Source organism: Callorhinus ursinus, unplaced genomic scaffold (assembly GCF_003265705.2).
Source record: "Callorhinus ursinus isolate GAN/ISIS: 27379988/994484 unplaced genomic scaffold, GSC_fseal_2.0 scaffold2, whole genome shotgun sequence".
NCBI classification, from domain to species: Eukaryota; Metazoa; Chordata; class Mammalia; order Carnivora; family Otariidae; genus Callorhinus; species Callorhinus ursinus.
In genome coordinates, this window is record NW_027397064.1 from 37,352,965 (window position 1) to 37,378,054 (window position 25,090).

The 25,090-nt window shown below is 37.6% G+C and overlaps 1 protein-coding gene across 2 annotated transcripts in view; it reads left to right on the forward strand.

Moving 5' to 3' along the window:
- DNAH7 (dynein axonemal heavy chain 7) overlaps nucleotides 1-25,090 on the forward strand; it is a 279,079-nt gene that overhangs the window by 119,118 nt on the left and 134,871 nt on the right. For both annotated transcript variants that reach the window (XM_073880956.1, XM_025894388.2), the window contains exons 35-41: nucleotides 3,395-3,619; nucleotides 6,007-6,204; nucleotides 15,104-15,259; nucleotides 16,113-16,281; nucleotides 17,745-17,871; nucleotides 19,093-19,312; nucleotides 24,165-25,037. In XM_073880956.1, the coding sequence (XP_073737057.1) occupies nucleotides 3,395-3,619; nucleotides 6,007-6,204; nucleotides 15,104-15,259; nucleotides 16,113-16,281; nucleotides 17,745-17,871; nucleotides 19,093-19,312; nucleotides 24,165-25,037 (1,968 nt within the window). The remainder of the gene's footprint in view (nucleotides 1-3,394; nucleotides 3,620-6,006; nucleotides 6,205-15,103; nucleotides 15,260-16,112; nucleotides 16,282-17,744; nucleotides 17,872-19,092; nucleotides 19,313-24,164; nucleotides 25,038-25,090) is intronic.

Genomic DNA, 25,090 nt, shown 5'->3' on the forward strand with positions numbered 1-25,090 from the left:
TTTCTGCATCTATTGAGAGGATCATATGGTTCTTGTTCTTTCTTTTATTAATGTATTGTATCACATTGATTGATTTGCGGATGTTGAATGAACCTTGCAGTCCAGGAATAAATCCCACTTAGTTGTGGTGAATAATCCTTTTAATGTACTGTTGGATCCTGTTGGCTAGTATTTTGGTGAGAATTTTTGCATCCATGTTCATCAAGGATATTGGTCTGTAGTTCTCCTTTTTGATGGGGTATTTGTCTGGTTTTGGGATCAAGGTAATGCAGGCCTCATAAAATGAGTTTGGAAGTTTTCCTTCCATTTCTATTCTTTGAAACAGCTTCAGAAGTATAGGTATTATTTCTTCTTTAAATGGGTGGTAGAATTCCCCTGGGAAGCCATCTGGCCCTGGGCTCTTGTTGGGAGATTTTTGATTACTGCTTCAATTTCCTTGATGGTTATGGGTTTGTTCAGGTTTTCTATTTATTCCTGTTTCAGTTTTGGTAGTTTATATGTCTCTAGGAATGCATCCATTTCTTCCAGCTTATCTAATTTGCTGCCATATAGTTGCTCATAATATGTTCTTATAATTGTTTGTATTTCTTTGGTGTTGGTTTTGATCTCTTCTCTTTCATTCATGATTTTATTTATTTGGGTCATTTCTCTTTTTGATAAGTCTGGCAAGGGTTTATCAACCTTATTAATTCTTTCAAAGAACCAGCTCCTAGTTTTGTTGATCTGTTCTACAGTTCTTTTGGTTTCTATTTCATTGATTTCTGCTCTGATCTTTATTATTTCTCTTCTCCTGCTGGGTTTAGGCTTTATTTGCTGTTCTTTCTCCAGCTCCTTTAGGTGTAGGGTTAGGTTGTGTATTTGAGACCTTTCTTGTTTCTTGAGAAAGGCTTGTATTACTATATCTTTCTGCTTAGGACCATCTTTGCTGCATCCCAAAGATTTTGAACAGTTGTGTTTTCATTTTCATTTGTTTCCATGAATTTTTTAAATTCTTCTTTAATTTCCTGGTTGACCCATTCATTCTTTAGTAGGATGCTCTTTAGCCTCCATGTATTTGAGTTCTTTCTGACTTTCCTCTTGTGACTGAGTTCTAGTTTCAAAGCATTGTGGTCTGAAAATATGCAAGGAATGATCCCAGTCTTTTGGTACCACTTGAGTCCTGATTTGTGACCCAGGATATGATCTATTCTGGAGAATGTTCCATGGGCACTAGAGAAGAATGTGTATTCTGTTGCTCTGGGATGGGATGTTCTGAATATATCTGTGAAGTCCTTTTGGTCTGGTGTGTCATTTAAAGTCTTTATTTCCTGGGCGACTGGGTGGCTCAGTTGGTTAAGCGACTGCCTTCGGCTCAGGTCATGATCCTGGAGTCCCTGGATCGAGTCCCGCATCGGGCTCCCTGCTCAGCAGGGAGTCTGCTTCTCCCTCTGACCCTTCCCCCCTCATGTGCTTTCTCTCTCTCTCATTCTCTCTCTCTCAAATAAATAAATAAAATCTTTAAAAAAAAATAAATAAAGTCTTTATTTCCTTGTTGATCTTTTGCTTAGATGATCGGTCCATTTCAGTGAGGGGGTTTTATAGTCTGCCGCTTGTTGGGTCCCTGCTGGAAGAGCAGTGGCACGACTGTGCCGTGGATCATGGTTTATGGCAACCCCAAGCTGAGAGCCCACTCCTCAGCTCCATCTTTGCAGCTGGCTTCCCCACTCTGATACCTGGGAGCTCTGCCACACTCAGGCACCCCTGGTCTTTCTGTGACCCCGAGGGTCCTGAGACCCACTGTCCCAGCGAGGGTTCCACCCCCTGCTTAGCCTCTGGAGTGATGTCCCTCAGTGGAGCAGACTTCTCAAAGTTCCGATTTTGTGCTCTACTGCTCTATTGCTTGCCAGTAGCTGGCTGAGGAGGCTCCCTTCCCCCCCATTGTCTATCTTCTTGAATATCACCTCAGATTCACTTCTCCACACATCCTACCTTCCAGAAAGTGGTCGCTTTTCTGTTCAGAGGTTGCTGCTCTTCTTTTCTTCAATCTCCTGTTGAATTTGTAGGTGTTCTGAATGGTTTGATTAACTATCTAGCTGAATTCCTGGGACCAGATGAAATTTAGGTCTCCTACTCCTCACCATCTTGCTCTCCCTCTAAATACATTAATTTTTAATTTAGTTTCCAGAGAGAAACAGCCTGTTAGTAATCTAGTAGTAGGCAAACAGTGTTGAAGTAGAGCCCCAAATTTTTAAGATCGTAGTCAAGATTGTGTTTGTTTTGGCATTAGAAACAGGATTTGAGGGGGTGCCTGGGTAGCTCAGTCAGTTAAGCATCTGACTCTAGATTTCAGCTAAGGTCATGATGTTGAGGTCATAGAATCGAGCCCCACATTGGGACTCCACGCTCAGCTGGGAGTCTGCTTGAGATTCTCTCCTTCTGCCCCTCCCCTCCAACTCTCTCCTCTCTCTCAAATAAATAAATCTTAAATAAAAGGGGGATTTGATTTTAAATCAAGAAAATAAGTTTTCTCCATGCTATTCCTTATGTTCCACATATGAGTGATACCATATAAGGAATAGCACAGAGAACCACAGAGGAAGGGATGGAATACTGAATGGGAAAAAATCAGAGAGGGAGACAAACCATGAGAGACTATGGACTCCAGGAAACAAACAAGGTTACAGAAGGGAGGGGGGTTGGGGGGATGGGGTAGCTGGATGATGGGTATTAGGAGGGCACATGTTTTAATGAACACTGGGTGTTACACACAACTAATGAATCATTGAATACTACATCAAAAACTAATGATGTACTATATATTGGCTAACTGAACATAATAATAAAAAAAAAAGAAGAAAATAGGTTTACTTATTTAGTGGTGGGTCTTGTCATCTGCTCTGTTTTCTTGCCTAAGCCTGGTAAGAAGAAGGCTTGCAGAATGTCAATTCTGGTTATGCAATCAATGCTCAGATTGTTATTACACCAGGTAAATAAACAAATATGAATTTGTTCTACTTTTAAGAAAACACTATCAAAATTTAAATTAAAAAGCAAGTATATTGTGGGTATTGATTATTCCTTATGAAAATATGCCTTAATAAAAAGTTATCTCAATGTGCTTTTTTAATATCAGGATCCTGCCATGTACTTAAAATATCACGTGATTTACCAGACTAATCATTCTAAGGTTTCACAATGTACTTTGCATTGTATTATCTTTTCCAATAGCAAGATTTTTTAAGGCATGCAATTCGATTTTTTTAAAATCTGATTATTATAAAGTCCTGAGATAACCTACTATAACATATTAGTTTATTAAATTTCTTTCAAAGATATTAATCTGATCTGATTCAAGCTTCAAGAATACATTAAATTTATTCTTTAATGCACTCGTCTTCTCATCTCTCCAATGCAGGGCATTTTTCTGTTTTCATTGATCTGGTCCATCGGAGCTTCCTGTAAAGATGATGATCGGTTGAAATTTGATAAGATTCTTCGAGAACTAATGGAAGGCCCAATTTCAGAACTAACTCGAAATAAGTTTAAATTACTGAGTGGCATGGAACAAACGTCTTCAAAAGCACTAACTGTCCCATTTCCTGAAAAAGGAACAATTTATGATTATCAATTTGTCACTGAGGTAAGAGCTCTGAAGCAAGATTTACAACCACCAAACAGGCAAGTTCCCTTGGAGACATATGGCACATAAAGGCCCTGGGGCCATCTTGTCAACACTGTTTACCTTAAGAATCAGCATGGAGTAGTGGAGGAAGGTGTTCTGGCTTTGAAATCAGACACATCAGGGTTTAAATCCTCATAAAGCCACTTTCTTTCTGTATAGCCTTGGACTAGTAATCTTTCTGAACCTTGTTTTTCTCTTTGATAAAATAAGATAAATAATAACACCTGATAGGCTTATTGGATTCATTAAATATAAGTACACAGTATGACATCTAGTCTGGCACTAGGTGCATACTGTTTTAGGATACCTCTTGGGATTCATATGGTACATGTTAGCATATCAGGTGCTAAGAAGTCCTGTACGAACATAGCTGGGTTAGTGGTAATTCAACATTTCCCAAATGAATTGGACAATAAAACCTGGGTGGTGTTTATTTACTTGTTTATGTGTAACAGCTCATATGAGTACTGTATTGAGGGTGTTTAGGAATACCTATTTAAATATGGAGCCTCACGTGAAATTGGATCATACTGAATCCCCAGAGGGTAATCCTATCTCACCAATATTTCTTTAATAAACTTACTTTTCTAAAGCCTCCCTAGACTCTATTGTCTGGATGGACCATGATCTATCCAAATAGTTTCCTACTCTTAGACATTGATCTGTTTTTGTTGTTTCTTAGTTTTTCTGCTTTGGTGAATATTCTTTTATACAAGTCATTGTGTACATATCTAATTGTTTCTTTAAGATAAGTTCCTAGAAAAGGAATTTGCTGTATCAATTTATAAATTTTAATGGCTCTTGAGATGTATTGCCAAGCCCACCTCAGAAGAGATTCCTCACCCTGCCAGCAACAAGATATTATCCTTTTATTTTTTGCTAATTTTATTTTATTTCAAATTACTAACAGTACCCTGCATTTTCAGAGCATCTTGCACTTTACTAAGCTTTTCCACCATCATTTCTATTTGTTTCCCAACATCTCAGTGAAATAGGAAAGATAGTATTATTTTGCGAGTCTTCCCACTGAGGAAATTAGGTAGGGCTCAGAGATGGTACATGATTTTTCCCAGTATCACAAAATCTCTAAATGAATATTCACTCCAGAAAGATTCTTAATCTTTCCTTTCCCATATGGTGGCAAAAGAGCCATGTTAGAAAAGATTATCGAGAATATGGGAAGGACATTGTTTCTTCTTCAGTTCTAGAAAGTTCTAGATACTTCTTTGCAATACAGTTTTTCAACCTGATGTGAATTCACCCTCCTAAAAAAAAAAGAAAAATCTGTACTATATGCAAAGCCCTGTGCCAGAGGATACAAAAACGAGTAAGTCACTGTGCTGCCCTCAGTGAGTTCTTAACCTCTTCAGAAGAGTGTCATGTGACACTTTAGGCCAAAAGAGTGCCCTGTGGGAAGATCCAGGGACCTGGGCATATTGGGAAACAGTAGGTCTATCAGTGGGGCTGGAACGTGGGACACATGAAGGAAGGAGGGTCTGAATTCTGGTGTGTTTGAAATGACGAGGAACTTAAATTTGATTCCGTAAGAATGAAGAAAACAGTGATGTCTAAGGCAAGAGAGTTAACATGCTGTTTTTGAAAGTTTTTGTTCTAAAGACTGCATAGCAAATACAAATTTTAGTTGACGAGCTAATTGGATACAAAGATATAGTGTTAATTCATAATAATAATCTCACATGAAGAAATCTTGGCATTCTAGATATCTGTTGCACAACAATGTGAATATAGTTAACACTAAACTGTATGCTTAAAAAATGGTTGAAGGTAAATTTTAGGAGTTTTTTTTAACCATAGTTAAAAAAACCATAGTTTAACTATGGTTAAAAAAAACTCACCTAAAATGATAAGCTTATGTTATACATACCATTATAAAAGTATGAGCAACATGCAGCTGATGTTCTAGGGAAAAAAATTGATGTTCTAGGGAAAAAACTATATTGGTTAACACTTAATAAAATTCTTTACTCTTCAATGCACTGATTAGTCTATTTTCTCAGTGCCATTAAAGAATCTAACATTTGGCCAAAATACATGATCTTTGGGTTAACATAATCAGTGGTTTTAGCAATCAGAAATATCACAGCATTGCCACTTCATTTTGATTCATATAAAAGCCTAGTTTCTCCTCAATTTAACACAAAATTTAACTTTAAAACTCAGAGTATAGTGTTTTAAAGAATAAAAACAAATATGTAAATATCAGTGGTTTCTGGTTTTGTTTTTGGTCTTGATCTTTGATCTTTTCAGCAATGGCACAGGATAACAGAGCTTTTAAAAGTATTTTATAACATAACATTCACTATTTGGCTGTTTATTATAAACAGGGAATAGGAAAATGGGAACCATGGGTAAAGAAATTGGCAGATGCTCCTCAAATTCCTAAGGATATGATGTTTAATGAAATTATTGTACCAACTCTGGACACGGTTCAATGCTCTGCTTTAATGGAATTGTTGACCACCCATCAAAAGCCTTCAATATTTGTAGGACCAACAGGAACTGGAAAGAGTGTTTATATTATTGTAAGTATTGTAGAAATCCATATGTTAAAATGTGCATAATATTCCTAAGAATGTTATTTTTTAAACTACCTGAAAAAGATTTCATATTTTTTAAATATTAAAATATTTTGATGTTGTAGCCACAGAGAATTTTTGAGTAACTGTTTATTTTAGAAATTGACTAAAGATAATGCCATTTTATATCACTAAATTATTGTATCTTTTTAAATTGAACCTTTTAAAATAGCTCATTTAGGATGAAGAATTTCATATCCCTTGAAAGGAAGGGGGGTGTTTAATTAATATTTAATTTTCAAAATTATTTAATATTTGGAGGATTACTATGTAGTAATAAAACTGATTTTCTTTGACATCTGGACTCATACCCATTGTGTGTTTGATAAGAAAATGCTAGCTGCTATAACAGATAATGCCCAAAATCTCAAGTAACTTTACACAGTCTTAGTTCCCTTGTGTTTAGAAGGTCATATTGAACAAAGACCAGTTCTTGCCTCTAGTTTCAGATTTCTAAAGGCAGAAAGCTGGCTGCAGCTAATAGTAAGTATCACCTGCAGCTTTGTCATGACAAAAATGTGCAAGTTTTCCCAGGGTCAACGGGACAATGTGGAAGATAAGTGGACTTCACCCTTCTTGGGACTCCATTCTAGATAACTGCCCACAGCGGTGTGGGACCCTGTTAGTTCCCTTATGGCAGAGAACTGTACAGTGTGGGTGTCCCTTTAGAATACCTAAAGATCTTGCAACTCTGCTCCTCTCAGAGAGCAAGCATTTGGAACCTTTCCGTGACAGCAGGCAAGACCACATTAGCTAAGAGAGAACCACAGTGATGCCAGTAAGGTAGGACTTTTGCCTCTCTTCTTCTAGCTCTGCCCCCCACCTGGCTGTGGGGTGGGAAGAAGACCAGGAAAGCAGGTAGAGGAGCCCAAAGAGGCCATCAGTGGTCCCTCCCATTGTAGGCTCTCAGTTTACACACATTCGCCCACTTTATGACCGTACCTGTCTAGTTCTTTATTGATTTTATATTTTAATCTGCTAATCTTTTTGAACTTTATTTGGGCATATAGTTAAACAGTTGTCCTGGTATCATTTATTGAATACTGTCTTCCACAAAAGATTAAGATGGCAGCCTTATTATAATTTAAATGCGGTATGCATCAGGGAATATCCAAGAGCAGGGAAGGGAGAACTTTAAACTGAGATTTTAAATCAAGGTGTTGGTTTGACCAGGGCTAAAAAACGATCTTTCTGGAGGGAAGCATTATGATGGTGGAGTAGAAGGGGGACGCTGAGCTTGCCTTGTCCCTCAAACACAACTAGATCAACATCAAATCATTTATGAACAACTAGGAAACTGATCTGAGGATTAAGAAAACAATCTGTACAATTGGAGGGAGAGAATGTAGCCGATGTGAAGTTTGGAGATGTGAATTGTGGGAGAGAAAAGCTGTGGTGCCACGGAGGGAAAGGGGTCCTTTTTGTGGAGAGAAGTCAGGGAGAGAGAGAGAGGGTGGGAGAGGAAGCATCATGTAGGGTTAGCTCAAGACACCATGGTGCGGGGATCCCCTGGGTCACACTGGGAGAGAACGAATGTTTGTCTTCTGGGAGTATGTTTGGAAGAGGGTATTGCCTCTCCAAGGGCGCCACTGATTGGCCGTTCAACAGCATGGGATAGAGGCGCAGGCAGAGGGCAGATAACCTGGTGGCAGCTTTTCACTATGCTTCACCATAGACTCCAGGCACCCCCGTGGCCATGAGACTGCTTTTCTGAGACAGAACAGTGCCGGGCTCAGCTCTCCTCTACGCTAGGGGAGAGTGGGTCTGCGCCTTGCCTGGTCCTTTAAGATTTCAAGTTCTGAATTCCAGCCACACGCCAGAGATAAAACAGAGGAGAACTGTGGCGCTGGGCACGTTGAGCGTAGGGATCTGATGAGGGCCTGGGACACAGGAGGGGAGATTTTTTGTGTGAGTGTCTCCTGAACATCGGTGGCCCCAAGGTCAGCTACCTGGAGAGGAGAGGATGGGGGGACGCCACCTTCCACACACACCCCAAACCCCCTCCCCGCCCCGCCCTTACCCACCAGTACAGTTGGACTTTAGACAGAACCACAGCACCTCCAGGGGAGGCTGGAGTCGCTTACACCAAACCCCGCCCCCCTGCATCTTCACAAGGATAGGTCTGTCTCTGAGCCCGCACAGCAGGCCTCTCCCTCAGAGGAACAATACAGTGCGCCCCCCCATCCCCCGGCCCCACATACACCAAATCTACTGATCACTGAGTGCTCCAAAATGTCAGCTTCAGTTCTGGTGGAAATAGGACCAGGCTTTCTTTTTAAATATTTTTAAACTTTTTTAAAATTTCTTTTTGTTTTCTTTGGAATTAGGCTTATAGGTTTTTGTTCATTCCCTAGTTTGTTCCTTTTCTTTTCTTTTTTTTTTTTTTTTGGATTAGGCTTCTCTCTGTTTTTTTTTTTTTTTTTTTTTCCCCCCCCCCCTCCCCACTTTGGAATCAGGTTTATAGTTTTTTGTTTGTTTGTGCGGGGTTTTTTGTTCTTTTTCCTTTTCTCTCTCTCTCTCTCTTTTTTTTGGATGAGGCTTTTTTCCCCCCAGGTTTATTTCAATAAACAAATCAAAGCATACCTAGGTAAAGGTCCAAGGAGTCCCCATTGCAAGCAAGGAAGAACTCCACAGAGGACTGACCTCTGAGAAAAAGCAGCCAAAACACAACAGCAGAGTGCAAACAGCATACACCAGAAATGCTTTTGGAAGTGCCCGGCCCTGGACAGAGTGTGACTCCTTAATATTTTTGTTCTCAGGAGCAGGAAACATAACAAGCTTTCATAACACACAAAAGACAGAAAGCTCGACATAATGACAAGATGGAGGAATTCTCCCCTAAAGAAAGATCAAGAAGAAATCACAGCCAGGGATTTGCTCAAACCAGATATAAGCAATGTATCTGAACAAGAATTTAGAACAACAGTCTTAAGAATACTGGCTGGACTTGAAAGAAGCATAGAAGACATCAGAGAAACACTGGCTACAGAGATAGATCTAAAAACTGGTCAGGCTGAAATAAAAAATGCTATGACAGATGCAAAACTGATTATATGTAATCACAGTGAGGATGGAAGAAGCAGAGGAAGAAATAGGTGATACAGAAGATAAAATTATAGAAAATAATGAAGCTGGAAAGGACAGGGAAAAAAACCTATTAGATCACAAATATAGACTTGGGAATGCAGAGATTCCATAAAGCACAAGAATATCCATATTGTAGGAGTCCCAGAAGAAGAAGAGTGGGAAAAGGGGGCAGAAAATTTATTAGAACAAATTATAGCTTAAAACTTCTTTAATCTGGAGAAGGAAACAGGCATTTAAGTCCAAGAGGCACAGAGAATGCCCTTCAAAATCAACAAAAACAGGTCAACATCAAGACATATCATAGTGAAAACTTGCAAAATACAGAGAGAATTCTGAAAGTAGCTAGGGAAAAGACATCCTTAACCTACAAGGGTAGACACATAAGGTTAGCAGCAGACATGGCCCCAGTAAATTGGCAGGCCAGAAGAGGATGGTATGAAATATTCAACATGCTATGGGGAAAAATATGCAGCCAAGAAAGCTTTCTCATGCAAGGTTGTCATTCAGAATAGAAGGAAAGATAGAGTTTCCCAGACAAGCAAAAACTAAAGGAGTTTGTGAACACTAAACCAGCCCTGCAAGAAATATTAAAGGGGTCCCTTTGAGTGGGAAAGAGACCAAAAGCAACAAAGACTAGAAAGGAAACAGACAATCTACAGGAACAGCAACTTTACAGCTAATACAATGGCACTAAATCATATCTATCAATAATTACTCTGAATGTAAATGGACTCAATGTTCCATTCAAAAGCCATAGGGTATCAGAATGAATTAAAAAATATATATATATAAACAAAACAAGACACATTATATCCTGCTTACAAGACTTATTTTTGACCCAAAGACACCTGCAGATTGAAAGTGAGGGGGTGGAGAACCATTTATCATGCTAATGGTTATCAGAAGAAAGCTGGAGTAGCCATACATTTTTCAGCAAATTAGATTTTAAACTAAAGTCTGTAATAAGAGATGAAGAAGGGCACTACATCATAATAAAGGGGTCTATACAATAAGAAGATTGAACAATTGTAAATATTTATGCCCCCAAATTGGGAGCACCCAAATATATAAATCGATAACAAGCATAAGGAAATTCATTGATAAGCATACAATAATAGTAGGAAACTTTACCACCCCCCTCACAGCAATGGACAGATCATCTAAGCAGAAGAATGACAAGGGAACAATGGCTTTGAATGACACACTGAACCAGATGGGTTTAACAGATGTTCAGATGTTTAGAACATTTCATCCTAAAGCAGCAGAATGCATTCTTTTCAAGTGCACATGGAACATTCTTCAGAATAGATCCCATACTGTGTCACAAATCAGGCTTAACCAGTACAAAAAGATTAAGATCATACCATGCATATTTTCTGACCACAATGCTATGAAACTTGAAGTCAACCACAAGAAAAAATTTGGAAAGATGACAAAACATGAAGGTTAAAGAACATCCTACTAAAGAATGACTAGGAAATTAGAGAAGAACTAAAAAAATACATGGAAGTAAATGAAAATGAAAACACAACTGTCTAAAACCTTTAGGACACAGCAAAGGTGGTCATAAGAGGGAAGCATATAGCAATATAGGCCTACTTCAAGAAGAAAAAAAAGTCAAATACACAACTTAACCTTAAACCTGAAGGAGCTGGAAAAAGAACGGCAAATAAAGCCTAAAACCAGGAGGAGGGAAAGAATTAAGTTTATAGTAGAAATAAATGATATAGAAATTAAAAAAAAAACAGCAAAACAGATCAACAAAACTAAGAGCTGGTTCTTTTAAAGAATTAAAATGAATAAGCCCCACCCAGACTTAACAAAAAGAAAAGAGAAAGGACCCAAATAAATAAAATCACAAATGAGAGAGGAGAAATCAAAACCAACAATGCAGAAATACAAACAATTATAAGAGAATATTATAAGCAATTATATGCCAACAAACTGGACAATCTGGAAGAAATGGATAAATTCCTAGAAACATATAAACTACCAAAACTGAAACAGGAATAAATAGAAAATTTGAACAAACCCATAACCAGTGAAGAAATTGAATAAGTAATCAAAAATCTCCCAACAAACAAGAGTCCCAGGCCATAGCTTCCCAGGGGCATTTTACCAAACATTTAAAGAAGAATTAATACATCTTCTGAATATGTTCTAAAAACAGAAATGGAAGGAAAATTTCTAAACTCTTTCTGTGAGCCAGCATTACCTTGATTCCAAAACCATACAAAGACCTCTTTTCTAGTGAGAAAAGAGAATTACAAATATTCCTGATGAACATGTATGCAAAAATTCTCAACAAGATACTAGTTAATTGAATTCAACAGTACATTACAAGGATAATTCACCATGATCAAGTGGGATTTATTCCTGGGCTGCCAGGGTGATTCAATATCCACAAATCAATCAATGTGATATACCACATTAATAAAAGAAAGGATAAGAACTATATGATCCTCTCAATAGATGCAAAAAAAAAAAAAGCGTTTGACAAAATATAGCATCCTTTCTTGATAAAAACCCTCAATAAAGAAGGGATAGAAGGAACATACCTCAATGTCATAAAGGCCTTATAGGAAAGACCCACAGCAAATATCATTCTTAATGGGGAAAAAGTGAAAGCTTTTCCCCTAGGGTCAGGAACACGACAAGGATGTCCACTCTCACCACTGTTGTTCATCATAGGACTGGAAGTCCTCGCTTCAGCAATCAGACAACAAAAAGAAATAAAAGGCATCCAATTTGGCAAGGAAAAAGTCAAACTTTCACTCTTTGCAGACAATGTGATATTCTATGTGGAAAACCAAAAAGATTCCACCGAAACATTGCTAGAACTAATGCATGAATTCAGCAAAAGTGGCAGGATATAAAATCAATGTACAGAAATCTGTTGCATTTCTATACACCAATAATGAAGCAGTAGAAAAGGAATCAATCCTGTTAACAATTGCACCAAAAAACATAAGATACCTAGGAATAAACCTATCCAAAGAGGTAAAAGATCTGTATGCTGCAAACTATAGAACAATGGTGAAAGAAATTGAAGAGAACACAAATAAATGGAAAAACATCCCATGCTCATGGATTGCAAGAAAAAATATTGTTAAAATGTCTATACTACCCAAAGCAATCTACACATTCAATGCAATCCCTAGCAAAATACCACCAGCATTTTTCACAGAGCTAGAACAAACAATCCAAACGTTTGTATGGAACCACAAAAGACCCTGAATAGTCAGAGGAATGTTGAAAAAGAAAAGCAAAGCTGGAAGCATCACAATTCTGGACTTAAAGCTGAATTAAAAGTAATCATCAAGACAGTATGGTGCTGGCACAAAAACAGACACATAGATCAATGGAACAGAATAGAAAACCCAGAAATGGACCTATAAGTCTATGGTCATCTAATCTTTGACAAAGCAGGAAAGAATATCCAATGGAAAAAAGACAGTCTCTTCAACAAATGGTGTTGGGAAAACTAGACAGTGACATGCAAAGGAATGAAACTGGACCACTTTGTTATACCATACACCAAAATAAATTCAAAATGGATGAAAGACCTAAATGTAAGATAGGAAAACATCAAAATCCTAGGGGAGAACCCAGCAACCTCTTTGACCTTGGCTGCAGCAACTTCTTGCTAGATGTATCATCGGAGGCTGGGAAACAAAAGCAAAAATGAACTACTGGGACTTCATCAAGATAAAAAGCCCTGCACAGCAAAGGAAACAGTCAACAAAATTAAAAGGCAGCCTACAGAATGGGAGAAGATATTTGCAAATGACATATCGGATAAAGGCTAGTATCCAGAATCTATAAAGAACTCATCAAAATCAACATCCAAAAAATAAATAATCCAATCAAGAAATGGGCAGAGGACATGAATAGACATTTCTCCAAAGAAGACATACAAATGGCCAACAGACACATGGAAAAATGCTCAACATCAATCGGCATCAGGGAAATACAAATCAAAACCACAATGAGATACCACCTCACAGCAGTCAGAATGACTAAAATTAACAACTCAGGAAAATACAGATGTTGGCAAGGATGGGGAGAAAGGGGAACCCTCTTGCACTGTTGTTGGGAATGCAAACTGGTGCAGCCACTCTGCAAAACTGTATGGAGGGTCCTCAAAAACTTAGAAATAGAACTACCCTATGACCCAGCAATTGCAGTACTAGTATTTATCCAAAGGGGCACATGCACCCCAATGTTTATAGCAGCACTATCAACAATAGCCAAATTATGGTAAGAGCCCAAATGTCCATCAACTGATGAATGGATAAAGATGTGGTGTGTGTATATATACAATGGATATACTCAGCCATCAAAAAGAGTGAAATCTTGCCATTTGCAACAACATGGATGGAACTAGAGTATATTGTGCTAAGCAAAATAAGTCAGTCAGAGAAAGACAAATAGGTGATTTCACTCATCTGTGGAGCTTAAGAAAAAAACAGATGAAGGGAAGGAAAAATAAAAACAGGGAGGGGCGCCTGGGTGGTTCAGGTGGTTAAGCATCCTGCTCTTGATTTCAGCTCAGGTCATGATTTTGGGGTCTTGGGATCAAGCCCCATGTGGGGCTTCATGCCCAGTGGGGTGTCTGCTTCTCTCTCTTTCCCACCATTTTTCCCTCCCTCCCTTTCCCTCTGCTCCTCCCCTGGCTCATGTGGGGTCTCTCTCTCTCTCTCTCTAAAACATAAATAAGTCTTAAAAAAAAGAGAGAGAGAGGGAGGTAAACCATAAAACCATAAGTGAGTCTTAACTATAGACAAAAAACTGAGGGTTGCTGGAGGGGAGGTAGGTGGGGGGGATGGTCTAAATGGGTGATGGGCATTAAGGAGGCATTTGTTGTGATGAGCACTGGGTGTTATATGTAAGTGATGAATCACTAAATTCTATTCCTGAAACCAATACTACACTATATGTTAACTAACCTGAATTTAAATTAGAAAAACGTACAAAAAACAAAGATCTTTCTGAAAGTATAGAGAAAGCTAAGGGATTTACCCAAGATATCATCCAAAGTCAAGGAATGGAGCCTTGACATTGTTAAAGGCAGTGGTTGGAGAAAAAGAAAGCCTTTTGTCATTTGTACCTTCATCCCAAATTCAGCCCAGGCATTAAAACTGCCCAGGGGAAAAAAATTACTTTTTACAAAATGGGGAACATACTTTGCATTTTATTTTATTTTTTTCTACCTAACAGAATGTAAATATTTTCTTATGTCATTATTCTTTTACAAGATGATTTATAAAACACAACATCTTGATTATGAATCATTATAATTGCACCTGCTTTCCAGTGAAATCCATTTTGTAAATACAGTTATATTATTTAAGCTTCCTAACTAATAGGAAACTTGGTATTTAAGTGGAAAGATAAGCTATAATAAAATGAACATTGATCTGGAAAGAGACACATGGCAATCTGAATTCTCGCCCCACCCCTGAGACCATAAGCAAGTTTCTTAGCCTCTGAGTCCTCATGACCTCATGTTAAGAAGGTATGTGTACTCTGCATGGTGATTTTGGAAATCAGAGAAGCCACATGCATGGGGCCTGGACAAACAGGGACATGCCACTGGTATGGTAACTGTTATCTCTATTGATTCCATCTCTTCTTTCAATTGTTATGACACTCTACGTTTAAATTCAAGTGTGTCAACAATGATGCTTAGTGTTTATTTTGAAATGTCAGTGCATAATTCCAACTATGGCTTATTTTATTATTTCCTGTTATATAGAATTTTCTTTTAAATCAACTCAATAAAGAAATCTACAAGCCTCTACTAATTAACTTCTCAGCACAAACTACAGCAGCTCAAACTCAGAATATTATCATGTCAAAATTGGACAAAAGAAGAAAGGGAGTTTTTGGTCCTCCTTTGGGCAAGAGAATGGTAATTGCTCTCTGTTTCTATCCATATGGTATAGCACTGGTCCTCTTCTTGTCCCCTGCTACAGTCAGAACAAGGAAACCAGATATACTAGGACTTGACATCTTTTTGTACAGTTTTTTTTTTAAATCACAAAATTTTTAAAAAATTTTATTTTTAAGTAATCTCTACACCCAACATGGGGCTCGAATTTACAATCCCAAGATGAAGAATCGCACACTCTACTGACTGAGCCAGCCAGGCACCCCTTTAATCACAACTTTTGATTAAGTTTTCCTTAAAGTGTGTTCATATTTGCATGTGCATTAGACAACTTGACATTAAAAACAAGCAATTGCCCTTTGAATTAAAAAGTGGAATATTCATCTAGGAAATTATCTACCTTTCTAATTTTCTGATTAACATTTTTATTCAGCAGAATCTTGCTGCTTGCTCCTCTAGACCTTTAAACAACCCAGCTATCAATTGACTTCTCTGTGTTCCTGCCAAAAATACCCTTCTGAGCCTCACTTGTCACCACTCAGAGGTTATAATCATTTTAAAATCCTACCTTTCTCATTTACTTTAATGTATTGAAATTGTATAAGGAAAAAGAGGAGGCATATTGATAAATTGGGTGAGAGGATGAATAAGTCCTCAACTCTTACTCTATAAAGGTTAGTAACAAGACTTTCCGTATTCCTTACAAGCATGGATGCTAGGGGATATTATTCTTGATTTGAAAAGAGACCATCATTTCTCACATATGTATCCTACAAGAAGATAATCTAATTCTTTGCCTCAACACTGTTGACACAATAGGACAATATATTAAGGTGATAATATTTTCTAGTAAGGCTTCTCTTTTTACTCTCAGGTTGTCTTTGTAGATGATGTCAATATGCCCGCTCGGGAAGTATATGGGGCTCAGCCTCCCATTGAGTTGCTTAGACAATGGTTAGATCACTGGAATTGGTATGACCTAAAAGATTGTTCTATGATTAAACTAGTGGACATTCAAATCATGTGTGCTATGGGACCTCCAGGTACGTTTTCTGAGTCTGCGATTACTAAAGGTGAGAATCACCCTGCTTATATCTAGAGAGATGGCTAGAGAAAGAAAGAGAAACCCAACTGGACAATCTGAGTTACCATTTTTTGTGTATGTGTTTTCTCTGTGTATACCTTTGGACCTATGGGAATGTACTATAATGGTCAATACTACAAAGTGGGTTGCCTTGCTTGGGGCCATTCTCCCACCAGTTCTTCCAGATCCTTTTTCTCCCACCTTCTGGGACTTTGCACTTCCTTTCTCTGTATTCTAAGAAACCCAGATCCCCACGAAGCAGCTCATTTCCCTCTGTTATATTCCTTAATTCTTCAACTGTATGAAATCCCTGTTTCTACCCCAATCAAGTCCCATTCTAGTGAGTCTTTGGATTTAGACAGGCTGTGAAGAGGATTTTAAGTAGCAAACAGCCAAAAGAATTAACCCTTAAAGATTCTTTACATTTCTCAATGGAAATTGAGAAACTCAAAGGAATCTATGCAAGGGAAATTTTTTTATGATGGGGTATCAAAAGTGGCTTGATTCAACTAGACATTTTTACCTGTTTTTTTTTTTTTTCCTGAACTGAAGCTGGTAGTCTAGTCTTTAAAAATTCCTTTTCTCCATATATCATTTCTCAGGGAATCTCTTCGGTGTTTGCCTCCTGACCCCCTGACCTTTTTTGACCTGTAACCCTGTCAGGTTGCTCTGAGTCAGTAGTTGCTCTCAGCACACTTCCTGGGCCACCACAAATGCTTTTTTTTCTTTCAAGTTTTTGTTTAAATTTTAGCTAGCTAACACACTGTGTAATATTACTTTGAATTATAGGATTTAGTGATTCATCCATGTACATGCGACACCCAGTGCTCTCACAAGTGCCTTCCTTAATCCCCATCCCCTATCTAACCCATCCCCCTGCCCACCACCTCTCCAGCAACCCTCAGTTTGTTCTCTAGAGTCTGTTTTATGGTTTGCCTCTTTTCTTTTCTAAAAAAAAAAATAATAATAAGATTTGTCTATATATTTAAAGATAATACCAATATTTTTTTAAATGTTGCATTCTAAATTAGTTATTAAAGCCTCATATTTGAGGGGCTCCTGGGTGGCTGTTAGTTAAGAGTCCAGCTCTTGATTTTGACTCAGGTCATGATCTCAGGATCATGAGATCAAGCCCTGTGTCAGGCTCTACACTCAGCATGGAGTCTCCTTGAGATTTTCTCTCTCTCCCTCTCTCTCTGCCTCTCCCTCCACTCATGCCTGATCTCTCTTTCTCAAAATAAATAAGTAAAATCTTTTTTAAAATACCCTCATCTTTGAAAATGTAATCATTATTTTACAAAAGTGAGACAATCCCCAAATTTTTAAAAATGTGGGGATTGTCTCACTTTTGTAAAATGTTGGAGAAAATATTCTACTGTGTAGTAGTAACATTGTTAAGAGTTACTCTTTTTTAATATTTAGGTGGTGGTCGAAATCCAGTAACTCCCCGATATATGAGACATTTCAACATTATAACAATCAATGAGTTTAGTGATAAATCCATGTTTACAATCTTCTCTAGAATCTTAACCTGGCATTTAAAAATCTGGTAAGTAATTTAAAGTGTGTTTCTTTTTTCATTAGGGGGTATAAAATCTTTTGGAAACAGATCAATATAAGTAGTGCTTCTCAAACTATTCCCTGAAAACATCCCCAGATAAAGAAAAAGATAACAGGTAACATTGCTCCCCACTGTTGCTCTCATCTCCAGATATGGGAGCATAACACCAAGGGGCCAAAGTATCTTTCTCTTTTTGTCTCATGTCTTGAATTTTAGCTCCAAAATACATACAAATTTTGCACTCTGCTGTATAGTATGTCCATGGTGGAATTATTAATGTTTTGAATTTTCACCATGTAATACAATTAATGCTGGAAAGATGTATGTTAGGTTTATCCTGTGACTTTGATACCCTGTAGTAGAACTCGTGAGTTCCCCACGGACATTTATATCTAAGTTTGAGTGTACCCTTTGAGCCAGAACCCTGTGGGAAATGTTGCTGCCTAACTCTGGACATTCAGGGCTTCTCCACATGGTGTGCAGAAGTCAGGGAGCCAACTGGACTGGGCAGTGCAAGTCTCCGCTCCTTGATGTCCATTCTCAGGAAGTTGCCAATCCTTGCCCTATCCAGTGATGATGGAGAAAGACAGCTGGCTCCTCGTTGAGCCAGAAGTTAAAGATAGTCAAGTTTTTCCAAGTGGATATTCATTCTACATGTTCTTTCTACCCCAGTTGTGCCCTTTGCCCTTCTTTTTTAAATCCCAACCCACTATTTCACTTTCTTTTTAACTCTCCTTTTTCTTTTCCTCTTTTTCTTATTTTTTTCTGTATTTTTATTTCCTTCCTTGTTTTCTCTGAAAATACTCATTTCACCAGTGTTCTTCAGGGATTCCTTTTATATGCAATTGAAAATGCTAAGGGATGAAAGTGATTAGGACACTTTTGTCTGGTGGGTGCTTGATTTGAGTTATATAATTGGGGTTCCTCGGCTGGCTCTTTTGTCCACTTACTTAAGTAGTTTTAAGTCCATTACATTAGTCCTGCCTTTCCATGGAGTTTCTTTGAACATAAACTAAAATAATGAATGGAAAGTAGTTTTAAAAGAAATTAAAAGTCCATTATTATTATTGTTGTTGTTGTTATTAGAAATGGTAATCTTATAAATTAAATCAATTGATTTAATCAGAATAAATTTCACCCTAGGCATGCTCAATATCATTTATGTATCATATATGCTAACATTTTCTTTTTTTATTAAATTTTTTTAAGTTATAAATTTCCAGAAGATTTTCTAGATTTGACCACACAAATTGTTAATGGTACAATGGCTCTATATAAAGAAGCCATGAAGAATCTCTTGCCTACTCCAGCTAAATCTCACTACCTGTTCAACCTCCGTGATTTCTCCCGTGTCATTCAGGGAGTTTGCCTGTCAAGACCAGAAACAGCAGAAACCAAAGTAGTGATTAAACGTCTCTGGGTTCATGAGGTAAATTTTTGTGTTACTGGAATATGATTATGCTAGAAACAAAGATTTTATCATGGCAGCAACTGGGTAAAAAGAAACATTTAGCGGTTTATATTGTTGAAATGCATTCAGCTATTTGACATTATGAAGGCCAATGATCAAGGTAATTTAAAAGAATATTTAGCACTAGTATATCTTATGATATTTAAAAAGGATTATCTCCTGTTATTAGAAATTTTTGTTGACTTACAAGATATTTCAAAGTAGGTATCACCTTGGGTCAATCTCCTTCAAGTGACTTAATCCTTGATAGTTGGATTTCAAATAATTTTTGAGATGGAATACATTTTAAGGGGCTGTTTTTATAAGAAATGAATGTGTTTATCTATAATACCTACTTGTATTTCTAGGTGCCAAAACAACTGCAAAGCAAACCAGTTTTGAAAGCATAAAACTACATTAAAAATATATTTAAGTTCTTTTTGGGAAGAGGTATATGGGTGAACATTTTCCTTTTTTTTTTTATGGGTGAACATTTTCTTATAAAAACTTATGGAAGGAAGGAGAGAATACAAAAAATAAGGCATCAAAAATAATTTGATATCTTAAAAATAAAGAATTATAGGAAAATAAAAGAAAAAATGTTTTATTTTTAATATGTAAATAATATAGCTATTTAATTTTAATAATGTAGTTAAGAAATCTAGAAAATAGGAATGTGCTATGTTAAAACCATGTGCTGTAGAGATAAAAATTTCAAAAGGGCATTTAGAAATGGAATTTTCAATGTAATGAAATTCATAATATAATAACTTGAAATTTTTAGTGAGTACTTCATATTCATATAATGTAATGAGTTTAAGTTCTCAGCTGAAAATCTTCCAATAGCACTCTACTTCATTGGGAGGGATTAAACATAAAATTCAGGTGGCCCATAAGATTGTCTCTGGCTCCCCTCAGGCTGCCTCTTGCTCTCACACTCATTCGCCTTTGCCAGCAACACAGGACGACTGGCTTTTCTCTCTGCCCCAGATCCTGTGGGCTAGCTTCCTACCGCCTTTGATCAAATCTTTCCTTCTCGATGAGGCCCACACTGACCACCCTATTGTATATAACAGGCTCACACCCCACTAGCAGTTCCAGTCTTTCTTGACTTTACTCTATTTTTCTTCTTTACATAGCATTTAGCAGCATCTAACATACCATATAATTTTTTTGTCATGTTTATTGTCTATCTCCCTCAGATAGCAGGCAAGCTCCATGAGGTCCCTGATTTATCCACAGTGCTGAGAACAGTGCTAGACACATTGTTCTCAACATTTCAAAAAAAAAAAAATAGGAAGTGATTGAACTCAACACTCTATTTTTGCTTTGTTTCTATTCACTCAAAATAGATTTCCTAAGGGTCTGATATGGGTCAAATAGTACTTTGGGTGTCCTTTTCCTGCCTGGACACTTTTACCAAATCAGAAGACCTAATGTGATTTTATTAAATAGGTTTCAAGGTATTAAACTGGCTTACTATTTTACATTCTCTTTGGCTTCTCCATGGCTTTCAAACATTTGTGTGCATAACATCTGATTTGCTTATTAAATATAGTTATTCTGCACAGGTGACCCAAGGAAAAAAATAAATTAGATTTCATCAAAGTTAAAGATGTTCATGCTTCAAAGGATACTGTCTAGAATGTGAAAAGACAACCCATAGAATGGGAAAAGGTATTTGCAAGTCCTACATCTGATCAATGTCTCATATCCAGAAAACATAAAGAACTATTACAACTCAACAGTAAAAGACAAATAAACTGATTTAAAAGTGGGCAAAGGATTTGAATAGACATTTCTCCAAAGATGATATACAGATGGCCAATAAGCACATGAAAAGATGTTCAACATCATTAGTCATTGGGGAAATGCAATTCAAAACACGGTAAGATAGACCTTGCACCCACTAGGATGGCTGTCATCCCAATGACAGATAATAACAACTGTTGGTGAGGATGGTGGAAGAATCAGAGCCCTTGCCCACTGCTTATGGGTATGAAAAGTTGTGCAGCCGCTTTGGAAAACAGCTAGTTCCTCAAAATGTTACACATAGAGTTACCATATGACCCAGCGGTTCTGCTCCTAACCATATACTCGAGAGAACTGAAAACATATGTCCACACAAAAACTCGTACACGAATGTTATTAGAATTATTCGTAATAAACAAAAAATGGGCACAACTCACATATACATCAGCTAATGAAAGGACAAACAAAATGTGGTATATACATACAATGGAATTTTATTCAGCCCTAAAAAGAAATAACTGATGCATACTACAACATAGATGAAACTAGAAAACATCATGGTAAGTGAAAGAAACCAGATTATATGATCCCATTTATATGAAATGTGCAGAACAAGCAAATTAATAGTGACAAAAAGTAGAGTAATGGAGCCAGGGGTTGTGGGGGGTGCCGGGGGACTGTAAGGAGTGACTGCTAATGGGTACAGGATTGCTACATAGGGTGATGAAGAAGTTCTAGAATTAGAGAGTTGTGAAGTTTGCTCAACTTCGTGAATATTATAAAAACCACTGAATTATATGCTTTAAAAGAGTGAATGTTATGTGAATTATATATCAATTAAAACAATCTGTAATTAAGGCTTGGAGATAAATAAACTCAAAGCATAAATACAGTATAATAAAAAATATTCCAGAGATTACCTCTCTTGGAATGATGTAGATGTATAATAGAAAAATTTTACATATCAACTTTTTAAAAATGGAAGAGGGGGCAGCAGAACCACAAGGTAGCGAGAAGGGGATCAGCAGAAGTGAGCATGAGAGATTCTGAGGTCCTGGAAGTGTTCTGTATCTTGATCTTGGTGGTGGTGACATGGGTATATAAATGTGTAAAAATTCTTGGAGCTGTACACTTAGGATTTTTGTATCTTATATAAAGAAATAGAAGTAGACAAATAAGATACTCCCAGGCACCATCTTGAAAGTTTTCAAGTCAGGGTCCAGAGTGGGCCCCTGCCATCTGCATTTTAGCAAGTACCACAGATGATTTGATACAGGTGTGGTGACAGTCCTTGAGAAATACTACCTTAGGTTCTTGCTAAATAGCCTGCTAGATAATAGTACGACTTAATTCATCTTCAGCACTGATACCTGATATGTGAGGTTAGCTTGATTTAGGTTTCTTTTCCCATAGGAATATTGTACAACATCTTCAGTACCTCAAATTCAGGAGGTGACTATTGGCATATGTCGGGAAACTAGATTGTCCCATAAAGAAATAGCTTTTGAACCGGTGAGAGTATGCACAAAGCCTCACTCATTACTATTTGCCCACACAGCCACCACTGCTAGAGAAAGTGATCACACTATTATGGTACCAGCTTGACAATAGTGAAAACACAAAAATCATTACTCTTGAACACCATTAGGCTGATTTCAAAGTGGCTTGTAATAATTTTATTTCTGAATTTTGTAGTGTTTCCACATAGGTTGTCATTTTATTCTTGCCATACAACTGGAATGTAATGCCAAGCAGGTATTCCTGTTTCCATTTTATAGGTGAAGGAGCTGATGCAGACAGGTTTCAGTCATTTCCCCCAAATGACATAAGTTTTGCTGACACAAATATGCATTGCTTCTATCATAGGCGTATTAGTCAGCGAGAGCTGCCATAACAAAATACCACAAACAGAGTGGTTTAACAAAAGAAATTTATTTCCTCATAGTCCTGGAGGCCAGAAGTCCAACTGGCAAGGTGCTACCAAGTGTGGGTAGATGGCTGCCTCCTCATTGGGTCCTCACATGGCCCTTCCTCTGTGTACCTGCAGGGAAAGAGTGGAAACTCTCTTGTCTCTTCCTCCTCTTACATGGACAGTCCTATGGCACTAGGGCTCCACCCTTGTGACCTTATTTAACTTTACCTCCTTAAAGGACTTCTCTCTTAATATAGTCATATTGGTGGTTAGGACTTCCACGTGAATTTGGGGGGTGGGGAGGGACACCATTTAGTCCAAACAGATAGTAACCAAGGGACACTTACAGCACTTTGAGGAAATAGTTGTTTTATGTGACAAGCCTGGTTAACTATTTCTTACAGTCCCATAACATGTACATATCACCAGAATTTATTTTCGTAGATTGCCCTCTGCAGTGACTTACAACAAAAATAATAAATGTGCAAAACAAACTTGGCTTTCACCTAAGACATTTCCTCTTTTTCCAAAAAAAAAAATATGCTTTAAAAAAATAATATGATTCATTTGCCAATAATTTTCAGAATGTTCCCTGGCTTGGAAAAAGGAAGGATCACTGAAAAGGAGTGCCCAGCTTCTTTATCTGTATCTGAGTGACCAGCAAAGGCAGCTACTTTCTTTCTCTAGTCCTTTTTTCTTTCTCTAGTCATTAATATTCTTTTTAAAAAATATTTATTTGAGAGAGAAAGAGAGGAAGAGAGATAGCATGAGCTGGGGGAGAGGCAGATGGAGAGGGAGAGGCAGGAAGCCTAATGTGGGGCTCAATCCCAGCACCCTGGGATCATAACCTGAGACAAAGGCAGACGCTTAACCGACTGAGCCACCCAGCCGCCCCAGTCATTAATATTCTTTACATCACTATAATCTTCTCTTCCCCAAATAGCCTTTATTAATAACTGTATGTAACTGTATTATCTCAAATATATATGATCAAAATTAATATTTAAAATAAGCATTATTATGAGTCCATCCTGATTATTTGGCTATGCTTTTAATAAAACCCATAGAAATTTCCTGGAGTACTTTTTATGTGACTTGAGATTAATATGTAGATAAAACTACAAAAATAGAAGAATCAGTTCCTAATGCTGCTTCTTAATTTTTCAGGTCCTTAGAGTGTATTATGATCGCCTTTTGGATAATGCAGATAAAAGTTGGCTTATCAACTACATTCAAGAAATTTTAAAAAAATACATGGATGAAGATTTTCATGAGCTTTTTCAACACTTAGATTTCGATAATGATGGCGTGGTGGAAGAAGATGACTTGCGTAGCTTAATGTTTTGTGATTTTCATGATCCCAGGCGGGAGGACACCAACTACAGAGAAGTTGAGGATGTGGATAATCTTCGGGTGATAGCAGAAGCTCACCTAGAAGAATACAACAATATGAGCAAAAAAACCATGAGCCTTGTCTTGTTCCGATTTGCCATAGAACACATCAGCAGAATTTCCAGGATCCTGAAGCAGCCTCGCAGCCATGCTCTTCTGGTTGGTGTTGGAGGGAGTGGAAGACAGTCTGTCACCAGATTAGCTGCCCACATGGCTGACTATTCAGTTTTTCAGGTTGAAATCTCCAAGGGCTATGGTACTTCTGAGTGGCATGAAGATTTAAAAGTGATCTTAAGGAAATGTGCCGAAGGTGAGATGCACGGTGTCTTCCTGTTTACAGACACTCAGATAAAAAGGGAGTCATTTCTGGAAGATGTCAACAATCTGCTGAATGCCGGGGAGGTTCCAAATCTCTTCACATTAGATGAGAAGCAGGAGATATGTGATAAGATGCGTCAGTTAGATCGCCAACGGGATAAAACCAAACAAACAGATGGAAGCCCCATAGCTCTTTTCAATATGTTTATCGATCGCTGCCGCAACCAGCTGCATGTGGTCCTCGCCATGAGTCCCATTGGAGATGCATTCCGGATCCGCCTTAGGAAGTTCCCTGCTCTTGTTAACTGCTGTACTATTGACTGGTTTCAGGTATTGCCATGTACATTTAAGATAGACTTCTGGAAATGTTGAATCTTTGTCAT